The 19715-nt window shown below is 42.1% G+C and overlaps 1 protein-coding gene across 1 annotated transcript; it reads right to left on the bottom strand.

Moving 5' to 3' along the window:
* Nucleotides 1-12383: 12383 nt before the first annotated feature.
* drd5.L (dopamine receptor D5 L homeolog) lies at nucleotides 12384-14664 on the bottom strand. The gene has a single exon (XM_018228649.2). It carries the CDS (start codon nucleotides 13803-13805, stop codon nucleotides 12432-12434), a length of 1374 nt encoding a protein of 457 aa, XP_018084138.1. The 5' UTR covers nucleotides 13806-14664; the 3' UTR covers nucleotides 12384-12431.
* Between the last annotated feature and the right edge of the window lie 5051 nt (nucleotides 14665-19715).

Genomic DNA, 19715 nt, shown 5'->3' with positions numbered 1-19715 from the left:
CCGAATCTAAATTCTGCTGAGAAAGGCCGAATCCTGGCCAAATCCCAAACCGAATTCTAGATTGGGTGCATCCCTAATCAGTCCAGGTGGGACTATTTGAGACTCACTCATTCTATGAGATAAATAGAGTTATTATGGCACATCAGGATAAGAGAATTGCAATTGCTTTATTCACTTGTTAAGTATACAAGTGATACAGAAATTTAATTGTAAGCTCCCCTGGGCAAGGACTGATGTGAATGATGAGCTTTTTGTGTACAGCTCTGCATGAGTATATCAGTACTATATAAATAAACTATAATTATAAGAGCAGAAAACCACCTAGGGGAATAATCAGTGACAAATCAAGCAATTAGCATGGATCAGAGCAGTTGCAGTTGACAAATATTTGATTGGGAGTTGCTGCATCTATGTGTGTGTGTTTCCTCATCAGGGCTGATATAAGTGCAAAGCAGGAGTATAGAGCACAGCAAATTTACCTGTCATGTATCATTGAATTGCACTGTTTATATGAGGACACAGAGTCTATGTGTGTGATTTTGTGTATTTGTGTATAGAACAGAATTTAAATGTTTTTTCCAACAGGTTATTTAGGTAATTTACAGCGACTTTGAACGCGAATTTATTCGTCCATCACAATAGAATATTAGTGATGGGCGAATTTCTCCCGTTTCGCTTCGCCAAAAAATTCCCGAAATTCGCAAAATGGTAAAAAATGCACAAAACTTGAAAATTTACACCCGTGTCAATTTTGACGCTGGCATTAAAGTTAACGGGCGTCCGAATAGTGTTGTCGCACAATGGTTTTGACTTGATTTACTTTTCCGACGTGCATCCAAATTATTGAGGGAGTTTTACGAATTTATTAGCTGGCGGCGAATTGTGGAAATTTGCCGCGAATTTGCGCCTACCGAATTTATTCGCCCATCACTATTGGACATGGCATCCTTTTACTGGGGACCTTATACAATATTTTTGCATGGATATATTTTTGCTATAGCTGCTCTGATGAGATTCCCCTTTGTGTCCTTTGAGAAAGGTAAATGAAGCACACCACCAAACATTTATTGCAGTTAAAATGTGGCACAAGCTTTCGGGGACAACCCCCAACCCCTAGGGAAGGGATTGTTCCCGAAAGCTTATTCCACATTTCTGCTGCAATACATGTTTTAAGAGGCAGGAGCTGACGTATGGTGGTGTGCTTCATTTACCTTTCTCAAAGAAATCATCTTGTTTGGTTTGGAACTGGCCTGGGATTGAATGCACCCTATGAAATTAAATAAGTGGTGCGCCGAACATAAAATAATTTTGGACTGTATTTGATTCCCCTATGTATCCCCCATTTGGAAGGGTTAACTGGTGAGCCTAGTGGTAATGTGTAGGTTGCGCACCTACTGTACAGGGATGTAGCGAACGTCGGAAAAAAAGTTCGCGAACATATTCGCGAACTTGCGCAAAAATGCGAGCGGTTCGCGAACGGTTCGCGAACCCCATAGACTTCAATGGGAAGGCGAACTTTAACATCTAGAAAAGACATTTCTGGCCAGAAAAATGATTTTAAAGTTGTTTAAAGGGTGCAACGACCTGGACAGTGGCATGCCAGAGGGGGATCAAGGGCAAAAATGTATCTGAAAAATCTGCCTGTGTGTGCTTGGAAGAGATAGTGTAGGGGGAGAGCTGTTAGTGATTTCAGGGACAGATGATAGTAAGTTTGCTGGCTAGTAATCTGCTTGATACTGCTCTGTATTGGAGGGACAGAAGTCTGCAGGGATTTGAGGGACATTTTAGCTTAGGTAGCTTTGCTGGCTAGTAATCTACTGTTCTCTTTAAACAACTGCCATACGTTGACCTTGTAGGCATTGTTTGCCCAGTTTTTTTGGACGCAGCCACTGAAGCACAGTTGCCATAAAAAATATGCCATATAAATGCTGAAAATAGTAATTTTTCGCCATACGTTGACCTTGTAGACATTGTTTGCCCAGTTTTTTTGGTTGCAGCCACTGAAGCACAGTTGCCAGAAAAAATATGCCATATAAATGCTGAAAATAGTCATTTTTTGCCATACGTTGACCTTGTAGGCATTGTTTGCCCAGTTTTTTTGGTCGCAGCCACTGAAGCACAGTTGCCAGAAAAAATATGCCATATAAATGCTGAAAATAGTAATTTTTTGCCATATACGTTGAGTCAACGTATGGCAAAAAATGACTATTTTCAGCATTTATATGGCAACGTCGTTGACCTTGTAGGCATTGTTTGCCCAGTTTTTTTGGCCGCAGCCACTGAAGCACAGAGGCCAGAAAAAATATGCCATATAAATGCTGAAAATAGTCATTTTTTTGGTCGCAGCCACTGAAGCACAGTTGCCAGAAAAATTATGCCATATAAATGCTGAAAATATGCATTTTTTTGGTTGCAGCCACTGAAGCACAGAGGCCAGAAAAATTATGCCATATAAATGCTGAAAATATAAATTTTTTTGGTTGCAGCCACTGAAGCACAGAGGCCAGAAAAATTATGCCATATAAATGCAGAAAATATGCATTTTTTTGGTCGCAGCCACTGAAGCACAGTTGCCAGAAAAATTATGCCATATAAATGCTGAAAATATAAATTTTTTTGGTTGCAGCCACTGAAGCACAGAGGCCAGAAAAATTATGCCATATAAATGCTGAAAATATGCATTTTTTTGGTCGCAGCCACTGAAGCACAGTTGCCAGAAAAATTATGCCATATAAATGCTGAAAATATGCATTTTTTTGGTTGCAGCCACTGAAGCACAGAGGCCAGAAAAATTATGCCATATAAATGCAGAAAATATGCATTTTTTTGGACGCAGCCACTGAAGCACAGTTGCCAGAAAAAATATGCCATATAAATGCTGAAAATAGTCATTTTTTGCCATACGTTGACCTTGTAGACATTGTTTGCCCAGTTTTTTTGGTTGCAGCCACTGAAGCACAGAGGCCAGAAAAAATTAAACCAGTAGGGTTTGCACCCTAGTTTGTAACGGTGGCGGAGGGAGGAGGAGGACGCTAAAGGACAGCTGTGTGTGGAGTCATGAGGCTTGAAGAGAAGGACAGCTGCATAGAAGTCAGAACAAGTCTTCCGGCGTGCAGTAACCCTCCGAGATCCACCCCTCATTCATTTTAATAAAGGTCAGGTAATCGACACTTTTGTGACCTAGGCGAGTTCTCTTCTCAGTTACAATCCCTCCTGCTGCACTGAAGGTCCTTTCTGAGAGCACACTTGAGGCTGGGCAAGACAAGAGGTTCATGGCAAATTGTGACAGCTCTGGCCACAGATCAAGCCTGCGCACCCAGTAGTCCAGGGGTTCATCGCTCCTCAGAGTGTCGATATCTGCAGTTAATGCCAGGTAGTCCGCTACCTGCCGGTCGAGGCGTTCTTTGAGGGTGGATCCAGAAGGGTTGTGGCGCTGCCTTGGACAGAAAAACATTTGCATGTCTGACGTTACAGACTGGCCAAAGGGCTTTGTCCTTGCAGGTGCGCTCGTGGCAGGATTACTGGCACCTCTGCCCCTGGAATGTTGATGAGTTCCTGAAGTGACATCACCCTTAAAAGCATTGTACAACATGTTTTGCAGGCTGGTTTGTAAATGCCGCATCTTTTCGGACTTGTGGTATGTTGGTAACATTTCTGACACTTTATGCTTGTACCGAGGGTCTAGTAGCGTTGCGACCCAGTACAGGTCCTTCTCCTTAAGCCTCTTGATACGGGGGTCCTTCAACAGGCATGACAGCATGAAAGACCCCATTCTCACAAGGTTGGATGCAGAGCTATCCATCTCCGCTTCCTCATTATCAAGGACTGCATCATCCACGGTCTCCTCCCCCCAGCCACGTACAAGACCAGGGGTCCCCAAAAGGTCACCACTAGCCCCCTGGGAAGCCTGCTCCTGTTGGTCCTCCTCCTCCTCCTCCACAAAGCCACCTTCCTCCTCTGACTCCACTTCTGGCACCTCTCCCTGCGTTGCAGCAGGTGCCTGGGTTCGTTCTGGTGATTCCGACCAGAAATCGTGCGCTTCCAGCTCCTCGTCACGCTGGTCTACAGCCTCATCTGTCACTCGTCGCACGGCACGCTCCAGGAAGAAAGCGAAGGGTATTAGGTCGCTGATGGTGCCTTCGGTGCGACTGACCATATTTGTCACCTCTTCAAAAGGTCGCATGAGCCTGCAGGCATCGCGCATAAGCACCCAGTAACGGGGGAAAAAAATCCCCAGCTGTGCAGATCCAGTCCTACCACCCAGTTCAAAAAGGTACTCGTTGACGGCCCTTTGTTGTTGCAGCAGACGTTCCAACATAAGGAGCGTTGAATTCCAGCGAGTCTGGCTGTCAGAAATCAAACGCCTGACTGGCATGTTGTAGCGCTGCTGAATGTCAGCAAGGCGTGCCATGGCTGTGTAGGAACGTCTGAAATGGGCCGACACCTTTCTGGACTGGGTGAGAACGTCCTGGAATCCTGGGTACTTGGAGACAAAACGTTGGACTATTAAATTTAACACATGTGCCATGCAGGGCACATGTGTTAAATTGCCTAGTCTCAACGCTGCCAACAGATTGCTTCCATTGTCACACACCACTTTTCCGATCTGCAGTTGGTGTGGGGTCAGCCACCGATCGGCCTGTGACTGCAGAGATGACAGGAGTACAGATCCGGTATGGTTTTTGCTTTCCAGGCACGTCATCCCCAAGACAGCGTGACAACGGCGTACCTGGCACGTCGAATAGCCTAGGGGGAGCTGGGGTGCACAGGTGTGGAGGAGGAGAAGGAGGACCCAGCAGCAGAGTAAGAAGAAGAAGAAGACGAGGTAGAGAGCGATGGAGGAGTAGAGGTGGTGGCAGAACCGCGTGCAATCCGTGGCGGTGACACCAACTCCACTGTTGTTGTTGAGCTACCCATTCCCTGCTTCCCAGCCATTACCAAGTTCACCCAGTGGGCAGTGTAGGTGACATACCTGCCCTGACCATGCTTGGAGGACCATGCGTCAGTAGTCATATGGACCTTTGGCCCAACACTAAGTGACAGAGATGCGGTAACTTGGCTCTGCACATGTTGGTACAGGTGTGGTATTCCCTTTTTAGAAAAAAAATTGCGGCTGGGTACCTTCCACTGCGGTGTCCCAATTGCTACAAATTTGCGGAAGGCCTCAGAGTCCACCAGCTGGTATGGTAAAAGCTGGCGGGCTAAGAGTGCAGACAAGCCAGCTGTCAGACGCCGGGCAAGGGGGTGACAGTCAGACATTGGCTTCTTACGCTCAAACATGGCCTTCACAGAAACTTGGCTGGTGGCAGATGACTGGGAATGGGAACAGGTGGTCAAGGTGGAAGGCGGAGTGGAGGGTGGTTCAGACGGGTCAAGAGCAGAGGTAGAGCAGTAAGATGCTGGACCAGAAGGAGTGTGGCTTTTAGTTTGCCTGTTGCCTTTGAGGTGTTGCTCCCAAAGTGCTTTGTGCTTGCCGCTCATGTGCCTTCGCATAGAAGTTGTACCTATGTGGCTGTTGGGCTTACCAAGGCTCAGTTTCTGACTGCACTCATTGCAAATTACAATGCTTTTGTCAGAGGCACACACATTAAAAAAATCCCACACTGCTGACTTTTTGGAAGTGTGCGATCTGGCGGTAACAGTAGAAGTTGGCGGCATTGGCGGCAATGGCGGGTGCGTTGGCCGGCTGAACACAGGTGCCGATACATGTTGTTGCCCTACTGATCCCTGCGGGCTGTCCTCCCTGCTTCTTCTAAGTCTTATTCTCCTACTGCCTCTCTGACTCTCCGTCTCTCCATCTGAACTACCCTCCTCTTGCTCTCTTCTACTAGGCACCCACAAAACATCAATCTCCTCATCATCATTCTCCTCAGATGCATCAATTTCTTCTGACACATCACAGAAGGAAGCAGCAGCGGGGACCTCCTCCTCATCACTCATTATGTCCATCTCTATCGTGTTCTCTGCCAGAATTAAATCTGGTGTAAGGTCCTCATCTCCTTCATCTTCTTCTGGCAATAATGGTTGCGCATTACTCAGTTCAAGAAACTCATGGGAAAATAACTCCTCTGACCCCAGTGAAGAAGGGGCACCGGTGGTGGAGGAAGTGTTACGTGGGGTGGCCATAGCAGTGGAGGATGAGGAGGATGTTGTGGTAAAGTTAGAAACGGTAGAGGATGGGGTGTGCTGTGTAAGCCAGTCAACTACCTCTTCAGCATTTTGGGAGTTCAGGGTCATTGGCTTTTTAAAACTGGGCAATTTGCTAGGGCCACAGGATTGCATAGCAGCACGGCCCCTAGCACGGCCTCTGCGTGGCGGCCTGCCTTTGCCTGGCATTATTTTTAAAAAAACAACAACAACAACAAAAACTCAGTTGGTTTTTCTGGAAACGATAATACACACAGCTAGATGGCGGGTTGAAGAAAACAGTGTGCAAATAATGCCTACAAGGTCAACGTATACACTACTACAGCGGTGGATACGGATTACGTAAAATATATGAATGCTGCTTGAAAAAAAGTAACTCAAGTGGTTTTTCTAGAGACGATAATATTATCAATATTTAGACAAAATGTGAACAAGCTCACACAGCTAGATGGCGGGTTGAAGAAAACAGTGTGCAAATAATGCCTACAAGGTCAACGTATACACTACTACAGCGGTGGATACGGATTACGTAAAATATATGAATGCTGCTTGAAAAAAAGTAACTCAAGTGGTTTTTCTAGAGACGATAATATTATCAATATTTAGACAAAATGTGAACAAGCTCACACAGCTAGATGGCGGGTTGAAGAAAACAGTGTGCAAATAATGCCTACAAGGTCAACGTATACACTACTACAGCGGTGGATACGGATTACGTAAAATATATTATGGCTGCTTGAAAAAAGTCACTCCGGTGTTTTTTCTGGAGACGGTAATATTATGGATATTTAGACAGAATGTGAACAAGGTCACACAGCTAGATGGCGGGTTGAAGAAAACAGTGTGCAAATAATGCCTACAAGGTCAACGTATACACTACTACAGCGGTGGATACGGATTACGTAAAATATATGAATGCTGCTTGAAAAAAGTCACTCCGGTGTTTTTTCTGGAGACGGTAATATTATGGATATTTAGACAGAATGTGAACAAGGTCACACAGCTAGATGGCGGGTTGAAGAAAACAGTGTGCAAATAATGCCTACAAGGTCAACGTATACACTACTACAGCGGTGGATACGGATTACGTAAAATATATTATGGCTGCTTGAAAAAAGTCACTCCGGTGTTTTTTCTGGAGACGGTAATATTATGGATATTTAGACAGAATGTGAACAAGGTCACACAGCTAGATGGCGGGTTGAAGAAAACAGTGTGCAAATAATGCCTACAAGGTCAACGTATACACTACTACAGCGGTGGATACGGATTACGTAAAATATATGAATGCTGCTTGAAAAAAAGTAACTCAAGTGGTTTTTCTAGAGACGATAATATTATCAATATTTAGACAAAATGTGAACAAGCTCACACAGCTAGATGGCGGGTTGAAGAAAACAGTGTGCAAATAATGCCTACAAGGTCAACGTATACACTACTACAGCGGTGGATACGGATTACGTAAAATATATGAATGCTGCTTGAAAAAAGTCACTCCGGTGTTTTTTCTGGAGACGGTAATATTATGGATATTTAGACAGAATCTGAACAAGGTCACACAGCTAGATGGCGGGTTGAAGAAAACAGTGTGCAAATAATGCCTACAGGGCAAATAATGCCTAAAAGGTCAACTTATACACTACTACAGCGGTAGTAAAATAAAAAAAAGTAAAATAAAAAAAAAATGAATATTAAAAAAAAAAATTAAAGTTGGTGCTGCTGAACTACTAGGAGCAGCAGATTAGCACACCAGTCCCACTCCCCAACACTGCTAGACTAATAGCACTGGGCTCTTATAGTAGTAGTAGTAGTAGTAGTAGTAAAACAACAAAAAAATAAATAAAAGCAGTCCTTACAAGGACTACTGTTATTGCAGCAGTCAGCAGATGAGATCAGAAGCAGGACAGCTGCCCACTGCAGCTACATACAGAGCACTGCAGTAGAAGGTAGATTACTAGCCAGCAAAGCTACCTAAGCTTAAATGTCCCTCAAACCCCTGCAGACTTCTGTCCCTCCAATAACAGAGCAGTATCAAAACGATTACTAGCCAGCAAACTTTCAACTGTCCCTGAAATCACTAACAGGCAGCAGCTCTCTCCCTACACTATCTCTTCAGCACACACAGGCAGAGTGAAAAAACGCTGCAGGGCTTCGGTTTTTATAGGGAAGGGGAGTGGTCCAGGGGAGAGCTTCCTGATTGGCTGCCATGTACCTGCTGGTCTGGGGTGAGAGGGCAAAAAAAAACCCCAACAATGGCGAACCCAAAATGGCGAACGTCGCGCGACGTTCGCGAACTTCCGGCGAGCGCGAACACCCGATGTTCGCGCGAACAAGTTCGCCGGCGAACAGTTCGCGACATCTCTACTACTGTATGTGCTGGATTATTTATGGATGCCGGTTACAGGAATTATAGCCCTTACTAAGTGCTGCAGGTTGTGCCAAACCTGTGATTATCACCCTAAAATAGACTTGTGAACCATTTACAACAACAACAACTCCATGCAGGATGATGTGCCATGCTTCCCACTGATACAAGAAGGGAAACTGAGAATTGTATAACTTTGTGATGCTTGATTTGATTGTAAGCTTTTCAGGCCAGGGACTCCATTCTTCAGAAATGATCAGTTCTGCTGTTGCTTCCAGTGACTTTCTCTCCTAATGTGGAGTAAATTTGTGTATATATAAAAACACACATATCCGTCCCCCATAAACAGCCGGGGTTGCTGCATGTGAAAACCTTGCTTACTAATTACCTTGCACAGTATTTATGCCGCTGTGAGCCCAGCCATCCTCCTCCTCTGGTGCCTTCATAGAGATCCTTGGACTCACTATCATTAATCTTCACCTGTTTACTGCAGCCGCTACTATTAATTTACTGAGTTGCAGGACAATGAGCTCCTGTAGTAAAGTGAATTCTATACGGTATAGCAACTTTATCTTTCAAGGATATCGCTTGTCACATTGCAACAAAGCAAAAGAGATGGAGAGGGAGTGAAAGGAGCATTTTCCCTTTTTGGGAAACAGACAGGTGAAAAATTTGTATTTATTTTAAATAGTTTATAAAGGGAAGAGGGTGTGCAATGTTGGGCACTGTTGCAACTGCTTTGCCTGCTTGCAGGGGCACTGGGTTTTTTTTTTGTCCATGATGCAAACAAATCTCTGCCACTTTAAAAAAAAAAGTGGTGGAGATTAGGGATGCACCGAATCCACTATTTTGGATTCGGCCGAACCCCCGAATCCTTCGTGAAAGATACGGCCGAATACCGAACCGAATCCGAACCCTAATTTGCAAATGCAAATTAGGGGTGGGTAGGGGAAAAATGTTTTACTTCCTTGTTTTCTGACAAAAAGTCACGTGATTTCCCTTCCAGTTCGGTTCGGCCTGGCAGAAGGATTCGTCTGAATCTGAATCCTGCTGAAAAAGGCCGAATCCTTGCCGAATCCTGGATTCGGTGCATCCCTAGTGGAGATTGCTGTATCAATTATAGGAGAAGATTTGAAGTTGGTTGGAACTCTACCAGGAGATGTCACTTCCAGCCAACAGTACCCTCTCGGTCAGGGATCCCCAACCTTTTTTTAACCGTGAGCCACATTCATTTGGAAACAGAGCAGCACACGAATGAAACAAGTTCCTGGGAGTGCCAAATAGGGTTGTAATTGGCTATTTGGTAGCCCCTGTGTGGACTAGCAGGCTACTGGAGGTTCTGTTCTGGCAGTACAATTATACAACCAAAACTTGCCTCCATGCCAGGAATTCAAAAATAAACACCTGCTTTGAGGCCACTGGGAGCAACATCCAAGGGGTTGGTGAGTAACATGTTTCTCCTGGTTAGGAACCACTACTCTAGGTGCATATGCTTGATGGACCGCTGTGGTATACTGTGCATATGCCAGGGGCCACCATCAGAAAGACAATGGGGCTCATTTATCAACACTGGGCAAATTTGCCCATGGGCAGTTCCCCATGGCAACCAATCATTGATTAACTTTTTAAAGCCAGCTGCAAGTAGGACAACAAATGCAGCAATTTGATTGGTTGCCATGGGTTACTGCCCATGGGCTAATTTGCCCAGTGTTGATAAATGAGCCCCATTGTCTTTCTGATGGTGGCCCCTGGCATATGCACAGTATACCACAGTGGTCCATCAAGCATATGCACCTAGAGTAGTGGTTTTCACTGGGGCCCCATAGAAGTGTAAGATTTGGGGCCCCAGTACCATACTATTCAGGGCCCCGATAATAATACCCCCCTCTTAGAGAGGCACTACCTGTACCCCCTGATGGCTGCCCTGATATGCTACAGAGCATCATGGCACATAGAATTGGTTAATATTATTCCTGTAGCTATAACAAAATGTGCATTTCTCCTTCTGTTTATGTATCCAGTGATTTGCTTATTCACTTCTATCCATTATGAAAAAAGTCTACATAATATACCATTTGAGCAGATACAGTGTGCTGGAGATCACAGTCTTTTTAATGAAGTTTTTTCAGCTAATGTAAACAGATAAATGGAATGTTCAGGGAACCCATTCCCTGTTGGACACTAATCTGGGTTACATCCCTGGTGACAACAGTAACAACCCTGAGGCTGGAGGTCATGAAGCAAAGTCTTTACCAACACGGGAAATCAGGCGGTCTTTGTGCGTGTGTGTGTGTGTGTGTGGTTTTTTTGGGTGGGGGGGAATGGAATTATATCAATTACTGATGCATAACATGTAATTCTCCTGTCGGGAGGTCCTGGGAGTTGCTGGCAGATTGAACACATCTAAAGACCGTTAGTACATTTATACATGACTGCCTTATAGATTCATATAAACACTGACTATTGAAGCAGAAGAGCAATGACAAAGCAGCACATTGTTACAAAGAACAGACATGGGTCCATTTTGGGCACTTTTGTTGTCCTTTTACAATCAAACATCCCAACCAACCCCTTTATTTACCAATATATATATATATATATATATATATATTATATATATATATATATATATATATATATATATATATATATATATATATATATATATATATATATATATATATATATATATATATATATATATATATATATATATATATATATATATATACACAGGCCTGGACTGGGAGTCAATATAGGCCCTGTCATTCCAAGTACACAGAGGCCCAAACAGCCTCCTACCAGCCCAAACAGCCCCCTACCAGCCCACTATATGGTATCTTTCTATGGAGCCGTACAGCAGCCCCTCTGGCATTTGCCAGAACCCACAGATTGCCAGTCCGGGCCTGAATATATATATATATATATATCACAGACAATTCAGCATCAGCTTTGTCATTCAGTGATGATCTGCAGTCTTTCCAGGCAATTATTTAGTATGATTGGGAACTTCCAACTTTATGGAACTTGGGGGTCTCCCACCCACGTGCCAGTGTGTTGTAGCATGAGAGTGAGCAGACTACTAGAGATAAGAGAACAGATAACATTCCACACTGCAAGACTGAACAAATATAGTATTAAGACGGATACACGCGGGCAGATTGTGTCCTCCAGTTTGGACAATTTTGACCAACATGCGTTTGTCCATGAGTTCAGATCAAACTGAACCAATTTATGTTTAGAAATCAAATAGGATAAATGCATTCAGCCAATAACATATCTATATATATATATATATATATATATATATATATATATATATATATATATATATATATATATATATATAATTGAATTCCATGGTTTACAGTGGGAGACAAGCTGTGCTATAAGTAATGCGGGATGCCCCATAGCAAACAATGATATCTTTTCTTGCTTACTATATGTAGTTACATAGTTAATTTAATAATCCATCAAGTTCTTTTTATTAAATTTAATTAATATTGGATTATTAAATTAACTATGTAACTATATATTGTAAGCAAGAAAAGATATCATTGTTTGCACATTACTTATAGCACAGCTTGTCTTCCACTGTAAACTATGGAATTCAATGTAACCTACTACAAGTAGTAAGATATCTTTTGTGTAGCAAAGCAATATAATTGTACCCAACAGAGTAAATGTTTCTCCTCGTCTGCTTATCCAACAAAAGAAGAAAGGCAACAATCCAAATGTTGCAGAACTACAGCTCCCTTCCATGTTACTTGGGGGGTACTGGGAGTTGTAGTTTTTGACTTTTGAGTATTTAAAGTAGCAGAGGTTTCCTATCAAATAAAGCATTTTTAAACATAAATGGTCAAGGCAAGTATGAGATATACAATCAAATATATTATCCTCCTAAATAAATACACCGCTCTTAATGTATACCGTTTGGCAGGGATGGTGTTATTTTGTGTAAGGAGATATCCACCTCACTGTCAAGTTCACACATTGAATCAGTGGCCAGCTCATTGTTCGCAGAGGTTTGAGATATCTGGGACATGTGGTCGAAAGCGTCCTCATTGTCATCAATACAATCCACAACGTTGGGAATCATGTTGACGTAAGCAGTTACAATATCCTTGTGGAATAGGGTGTCTTGGTTGTAGGAAATCAGCTCGTTGCTGATGTTGACCGTCTCCACGGGGGTGGTGGAGCACCAGTGCCCACAACCCAAAAGGATGGAAAAGACTTTTCTGAAGTCAGCATTGAAAGCATAGATGATTGGGTTCAAGGTAGAGTTAGCCCAACCAAACCAGACAAAGATGTCAAAGGTGGTCTCACTTACACACGGAAGTCCTGCTTGTGGGTGGCCAGAAGACTTGTCACAGAAGGGAACCATGCAGTTCAAAATGAAGAATGGTAGCCAGCAGCATACAAACACGCCCATAATGATAGACAAGGTTTTTAGAACTTTGGTCTCTTTTTTGATGGAATTTTTTAGGCTATTCTGGTGGTGCCTGCTGCATGAATCCACCCGGTTGCTCCTACAGCTTTGGGCATGTTCAGCAGCTCTCTCCAAGGTGGAGATCCTCCTGATTTGAATCTGGGCAATCCTATATATCCTAGTGTAGGTCACAATCATGATAGCCACAGGGATGTAAAAGCTAATCAGGGAGGAGGAGATAGCGTAAGTCCTGTTCAGACTGGAGTCACAGTTGCCAGTTGAGTGATTGCTCAATAGGTGGTCATCTGTTTCACTTTTGTGCCAACTCAACTGCACTGGGATAAAAGAGATCAAGACAGAGAGAGCCCAGGCAGCGCTGATCATCAGCAGAGCAACTTTTTGGGTCATCTTCCTCTCATACCTGAATGGGCTGGAGATGGCCCAGTATCTGTCAACGCTGATGACACACAAGTTGAGTATGGAGGCGGTGGAGCACATAATGTCAAAGGCCACCCAGATGTCACAAAATGCCCCAAATGGCCAGTGACCTGCCACCTCGGCTACAGCTTTCCATGGCATCACCAGGAGGGCAACAAGTAGATCCGACACTGCCAAAGACACAATGAAGATGTTGGTCACCCTGCTGCGCAGGTGCCTAAATCGCATGACCGCTGTGCACACCAAGATGTTCCCAAATAGAGTCCAGAAGATGAGCAGCAGCAGGAGGCACCCGGTTACTATTTGCCCCGCCGCCAGTTCTTTCTTCTGCTGCGATTCTCGGGACACACTTGTGTTCATGGGCATCTCCGGCGACTGGCAGCAGGCGACTTGACCGCTGTCCAAGTGCTGAAAAGGCTGGTACATATTCCAGCGCCCCAGTTGCACATCAGTCCCCCATAAGAAGTGGAGAATCTACCCCCCTGCGTTATCTTCTTTACCCGCCTGGTTAAGCTGGAAAGCCCCGATCCGTGCTGAACGTGCAACTGTCAGATCGCAGCCGCACAAAGCTGCACAGCCGGGATAAGAAGAAGCGCATTTGGAGGAAGCGGCGCCCATAAACCTCTCTCCTTCAGGCATCATTACTGGGGGTCTGATCAGTCCCAGCTTAACATTATGCGCAGTCAGAACTTAGGAAAAGTCTAGCCTGTTCCTTGCGTGCGTCTTCCAAAGCGCAAAGACTTGACAGTGGAGCGCAGTCTTGTCCTGCTGGCTCAACGACTCCGTCTAATGCTTCTCGTTATTAGGAATCAATGTGTCATGTTGCGCAGGAGGAAAGTCGTTGCCCTGTGGCGGTGTCGGGGGCTCAGTGTATTCCTCAGGACTCGGGCAGAACGTCACTCCAGATGCAGCCAGTCGCAAGTGTGACATGCAGGACACTCACAGCTGCCTTAGGCAATCGCTTTCCCCCTCCCTCTCTGTAAACAGCGCCTGGCTATTTCTGTCTGCCTCACTCATGCCTCACTATGTTCTGCTGCAACTGCTACACACCCACTGCTACATTACTTACACTAGAGCGCACAGGGTAGGACGCACAATCTACACTCCTACTACTTATCCTACTTATCCATGTGTCTAAATGCTCTCTGCTGGACCCCATGCCCTGAACATTTTATGTCAATCTGTATCATTGGGAGTTTTTCTTTCCATCCTGGAAATAAACTTACACAATACCTGGGCACCTTAGAAAATACATTTTTAGAATGTCATTAGGCATTGGCATTTTTATGGTTCTGGAATTGGCACTTTTTATGGTTTTGGATTTAGTATATATATAGTATATATATATATATGTATACAATATATATATATATATATATATATATATATATATATATATACACACACACACACATATAAATAAGCATAAGGAAGTAGATGCTGGTGCACACAGGGACCTGGTCTTGTAAATTAGTCTTTATTAAATCAACGTTTCTGTCCTCACCTGGGACCTTTATCAAGATGAAGGTGAGGACCGAAATGTCGATTTTAGGCAGGCGCGAATTTGCGGCAAATTTCAGCATATTGCCGACAGTGAATAAATTCACGAAACTGCAGTGATAAATCCGCCACGTCAAAAAAACTTTGGGCGTGCGTCAGCATAGTTGCGCGTACAAAAATTGAAGCGTGTCAGAATTATTCGGACGCCCATTGACTTGCACATGAAAAAAATAGGCGCCCATATAATAATTGTCGCGGGTGTCAAAATTAATGCGCGTCAAAATAATTTTAACATCCATTGACTTCAATACGTTTCCCGAATTTTTCACCTTTTCGCGAATTTGTCAGTAAATTCGCTAATTTTTTGGTGACCAATTCGCCCATCACTAGTCTAATTTAGAAGAACAGGTGCCTGTGTGCCCCAGCATCTACTTGCTTGTATTGTTGAATTTCTGGTAGCAACCGTGGCATGAAACTTAAATGGGAGTATGTGCAATAGCCCTGGAGTATATATATATATATATATATATATATATATATATATATATATATATATATATATATATATATATATATATATATATATATATACACACAAGTATTGGAAAAACCGCACACACAGGACTTGTATGAATGAGAAAAACAAAAAAAAATTTTATTGTTTTTTCATTCATACAAGTCCTGTGTGTGCGGTTTTTCCAATACTTGTGTATAAATATATATATATATATAAAAATGTATAAATAACCGTAAATGTAGAAGACCGCACTCACAGGACTTATAAATCAATTTGTTGTAGGCAAACATATATATATATATATATTTATATATTTATTTAGATATATAAACATGTATATATCATTTCTTCTAAAGCTTTCATTGTAAAATAGGTAATGGAGCTATCATACACTACTGCTGTTTTTTTCTAGTAATGGGCACTTTTCTCTAGGGGAACCTAAATACAAAGCTAACCCACCCCCCAAACCTTCATTATTCTCTGGCAATCAGTATAAAACTTCCCTGCTCCATGTACACATACACCTCTCTACCAATAACTGGCCTATTGAATTTAGCCCATGGAACCATATATCAGTATATATCAAATAAAATGTACAGTCTTCGGCATTTAGTGTATCTTAGGGATATTTCCAGGTTTAAGAAGAATTTTTTGATGTGTTAATAAACACATCAAACCCGATTTGGTGCATGGATCTCTAAAAGGGTTAAATAATGCAAAATACTCTTTATTCATGAACGGCAATAGCCTGTTTTATACTGCCACATCTCTCAGGCTCAACCCTCTACATTTTTTTTTTTTTAAAAAGTATTTATATTCATATTATCATTAAATATGGATCACTAGGCTGAACTTTGCCTCTATTTAGCACAGAGCAGTGCATGCTGATGAGCCTAGAATCTACCTAAGAGGTCATTTTAAAAATGCAGAGCTTATTGAGAAACATATAAAAAGAAAACAGTAAAATTAATGGTGAAATGATTAACACAGGATTAGTTTAATGATGAACCAACGCTTATTTCTTATAATACACAAGCTAGGATAAATCATGTGACACCAATAACCCCACAGTTGATGATATCAATAGGAAGTGTTTCTATGTATCAGAAGCAACAGAAGATTAGGATGTGCTAGTGGCTCAGACATGCTGGGTTCTGGGTATGTGCAGGCGGATCACAGCACAAGAACATATTTTACATGACTATTATCTGTACTAGGTTCACATTGACCTCTCAAAGATATAATTTGTAGCTCTCAGCTTCAGATTGTAGGTCCCAAATCACAATCAAAGGAAATTTGTTCTCAAGAGATCATTTGCAATTTGATTTTTTTTTTTTTATCAAAATGCATTTTTTAAAGATATTTGCTATTTTCTGCAGCTGACACAGCAGTTCCCCTTCTCTCAGAGGTGTAACTACAGAGGAAGCAGAACACAAAATTATCCAGCGCTGTACAACGGGTTCAACGTAAGTCAATCATGCCAACTTGCGGTAATAGTATATTCCTGAATATTATTTATATGTGAACAGGGGCCGCTCACCATTCCCATTCAATGGCCCGGGTGCAGTTAGCCCCGGACCCGGGCCGGCACTTGTAAAACTGAGCTGTTACACCTCCCCTTCAATACTGCCTTATCTGTTAAAGGTCTTACCCAGTCAGCGGCGTGACCCAGGTGCTCCCGCCCTGAGTCCGTCACTAAGAAGAACGTCCGTATCCACTGCAGACCTCAATTCTCGTGGCGTTGCACTCAAGGGTCCAAAGAATCGCTCAATTCAAAGATTTCTCTTTAGGTAAAAAACGTTAATTTATTAAATACATCTTGATACTAAGAACAGCGTTCGAGGTCTGACGCATATTGTGTCACTGCACTTCCCAGAGGTCTCTGAGGAAGTGCACGAAACGCGTCAGACCTCGGACGCTGTTCTTAGTATCAAGATGTATTTAATAAAGTACAGAGGAAGCAGACCCTGCGGCTGCAGTTTTAGCTCTCCAGCAAAGACAGGTCTGTTAATCAGCTGCCTTGTCTTACATTGTATTAACAGTCAGAGCCATCAGGGCAGAGAATAGAAAGGGACGAACACTGATTCAATAGCAATACATATACAAATAACTTAATAACCATAGAAACATTTGTAAGGAATGTATATTGCAAAGTTGCTCAGAATTATGTTGTCTGTTATTAGACAATTGTTTATTTTGGGATTGACTTGCCCTTTAAGTACTGCAAAACGAAACGTAGATCCAGTGATATAAATGGGACACACTGGCTCTGATGCTAATAATAATATAGGATATTACAGGTAAATTGGCCGTGAGTATTGGTCGTTATTTTCTCTGTAATGTTAATGGTAACTTTAAAACCATTTGTGATCTGACTTTGATGGTATTTTGTATTAGAAATATGTGTCAGCTTATACTGATTTAGTTGTATTGGATACTTGGTGATGGATTTCCAGTTTTCATCTGGAGGGGGAACTCAGTATAGAGGTCATGGGATATGATATGGGATCTATTATTTTTTTTGACGCCAGACACCATTCAAGTCTATGGGCGTCATTTTCGCGGCGAAACAAGGCGAAAAAATTCTCCCATCCCTAATTATTACATGAAGGTTGTATGCCATAGACCCAATTTTATCCAAATTATTAAAGATGATTTCTATTTTTTTTGTAATAATAAACCAGTTCACTGTACATATATGGTATCTATTATCCAGAATGCTTGGGGCCTGGGGGTTTCCGGATAAAGGAACTCTCTGTAATTTGGATCTTCATACCTTAAGTCTACTAGAAAATCATAAAAACATTAACTAAACCCATTAGGATTGTTTTGCTCCCAATAAAGATTATTTTTTTTTAGTTTGGATCAGTTTTGGATCAAGTACAAGGTACCATTTTATTATCAAAGAGAAAAAGGCAATCATTTCTTAAAATCTGGATTATTTCGATAAATTGGAGTCTAAGGGAGACAGCCTTTCCATAATTTAGATCTTTCTGGATAAGGAATTTCCGGATAACGCATCCCATACCCGTACCAAGATATAATTAAAGGGCATGTAAAGTCTAAAATAGAATAAGGCTAGAAATGCTGTATTTTGTATACTAAATATAAACATGAACTTACTGCACCACAAGCCTAATCAAACAAATAATTTATGCTTTCAAAGTTGGCTACAGGGGGTCACCATCTTGTAACTTTGTTATACATCTTTGCAAGACTAAGACTGTGCACATGCTCAGTGTGGTCTGGGCTGCTTAGGGATCGTCATAAACAAAGCTGCTTGAGTTCTGCATGGCTGGGAAGTAAGGCGGGGGCTCCCCCTGCTGTTCATAAGTATGATTGTTTCCCTGCTCAGCAGTTAGGGACCGTCTGACAATTCCTATCCACAGCAGTAAATGAAGGGAGAATTTCACTGCATACAGTCAGGTTTGTTATAAAAACAGTACACATTTTTTAATTAAAGTATATTTTATAAGAGGTTTCTTTTTCATTAAAGAATGTAAAAATGGGATTTTATTTTTTTGCCTTTACATGCCCTTTAATACTTACATGAGGCAAAACCAGCTTATTATATTTTATTTAATGCTTAAATGATTTTCCAGTGGACTTCATGTATTAAGATCTAAATTAGAGAACGATTCCTTATCTGGGAAAAACACCCTGGGTCTGGAAAACAGGTCCCATTTCTTGATAAAGACCCTCAATCCTAACCCTTAGACATCATTTTGCCCCATTCTCTGGATGAAACTCATGGCATGGGTACAGGGGTTGGTTAATCTCCCCGAACTGCCTCCCGCCTGCTAGAATCTATGCAAAATGAAGAGAGAAGGCACACACCCTTAAATCAAGCTGAGGAGTGCAAATCCATAGGGGACTCCCCATACGGGTCTCCAAGTAAAGCTGCAAATATTAAGAGTAATGGATAGCAAGCCCAATTTAGAAGAAAATAGTAAACTTATTAAAAAAAAGGAAAAAGCAAAAATTACAAAAATTATACAAAGAAAATAATAACTAATATATTGGTGAGCCCAACGCGTTTCGATCTTATGGGTCTTCCTAAGGGGCACAAATAAACAAAAAAAAAACAAATTATTTGTGCCCCTGAGGAAGACCCTTAAGGCTCACCAATATATTAGTTATTATTTTCTTTGTATAATTGTTGCTTTTTCCTTTTTTTTGTAATAAATTTACAATTTTTTTCTAAATTGGGTGTGCTATCCATTACTCTTAATATTTGCGACCATACACATATGAACTGTCTGATTGACGCATATGGAATGCAAGTCATCTTGCTCCTGTTAGATATGACTTTGGAGAAG

The sequence above is a fragment of the Xenopus laevis genome, chromosome 1L (genome assembly GCF_017654675.1).
Source record: "Xenopus laevis strain J_2021 chromosome 1L, Xenopus_laevis_v10.1, whole genome shotgun sequence".
Classification (NCBI taxonomy): domain Eukaryota; kingdom Metazoa; phylum Chordata; class Amphibia; order Anura; family Pipidae; genus Xenopus; species Xenopus laevis.
The sequence above is the reverse complement of the archived record's forward strand: the minus strand, read 5'-3'. Positions and strand labels throughout refer to the sequence as shown.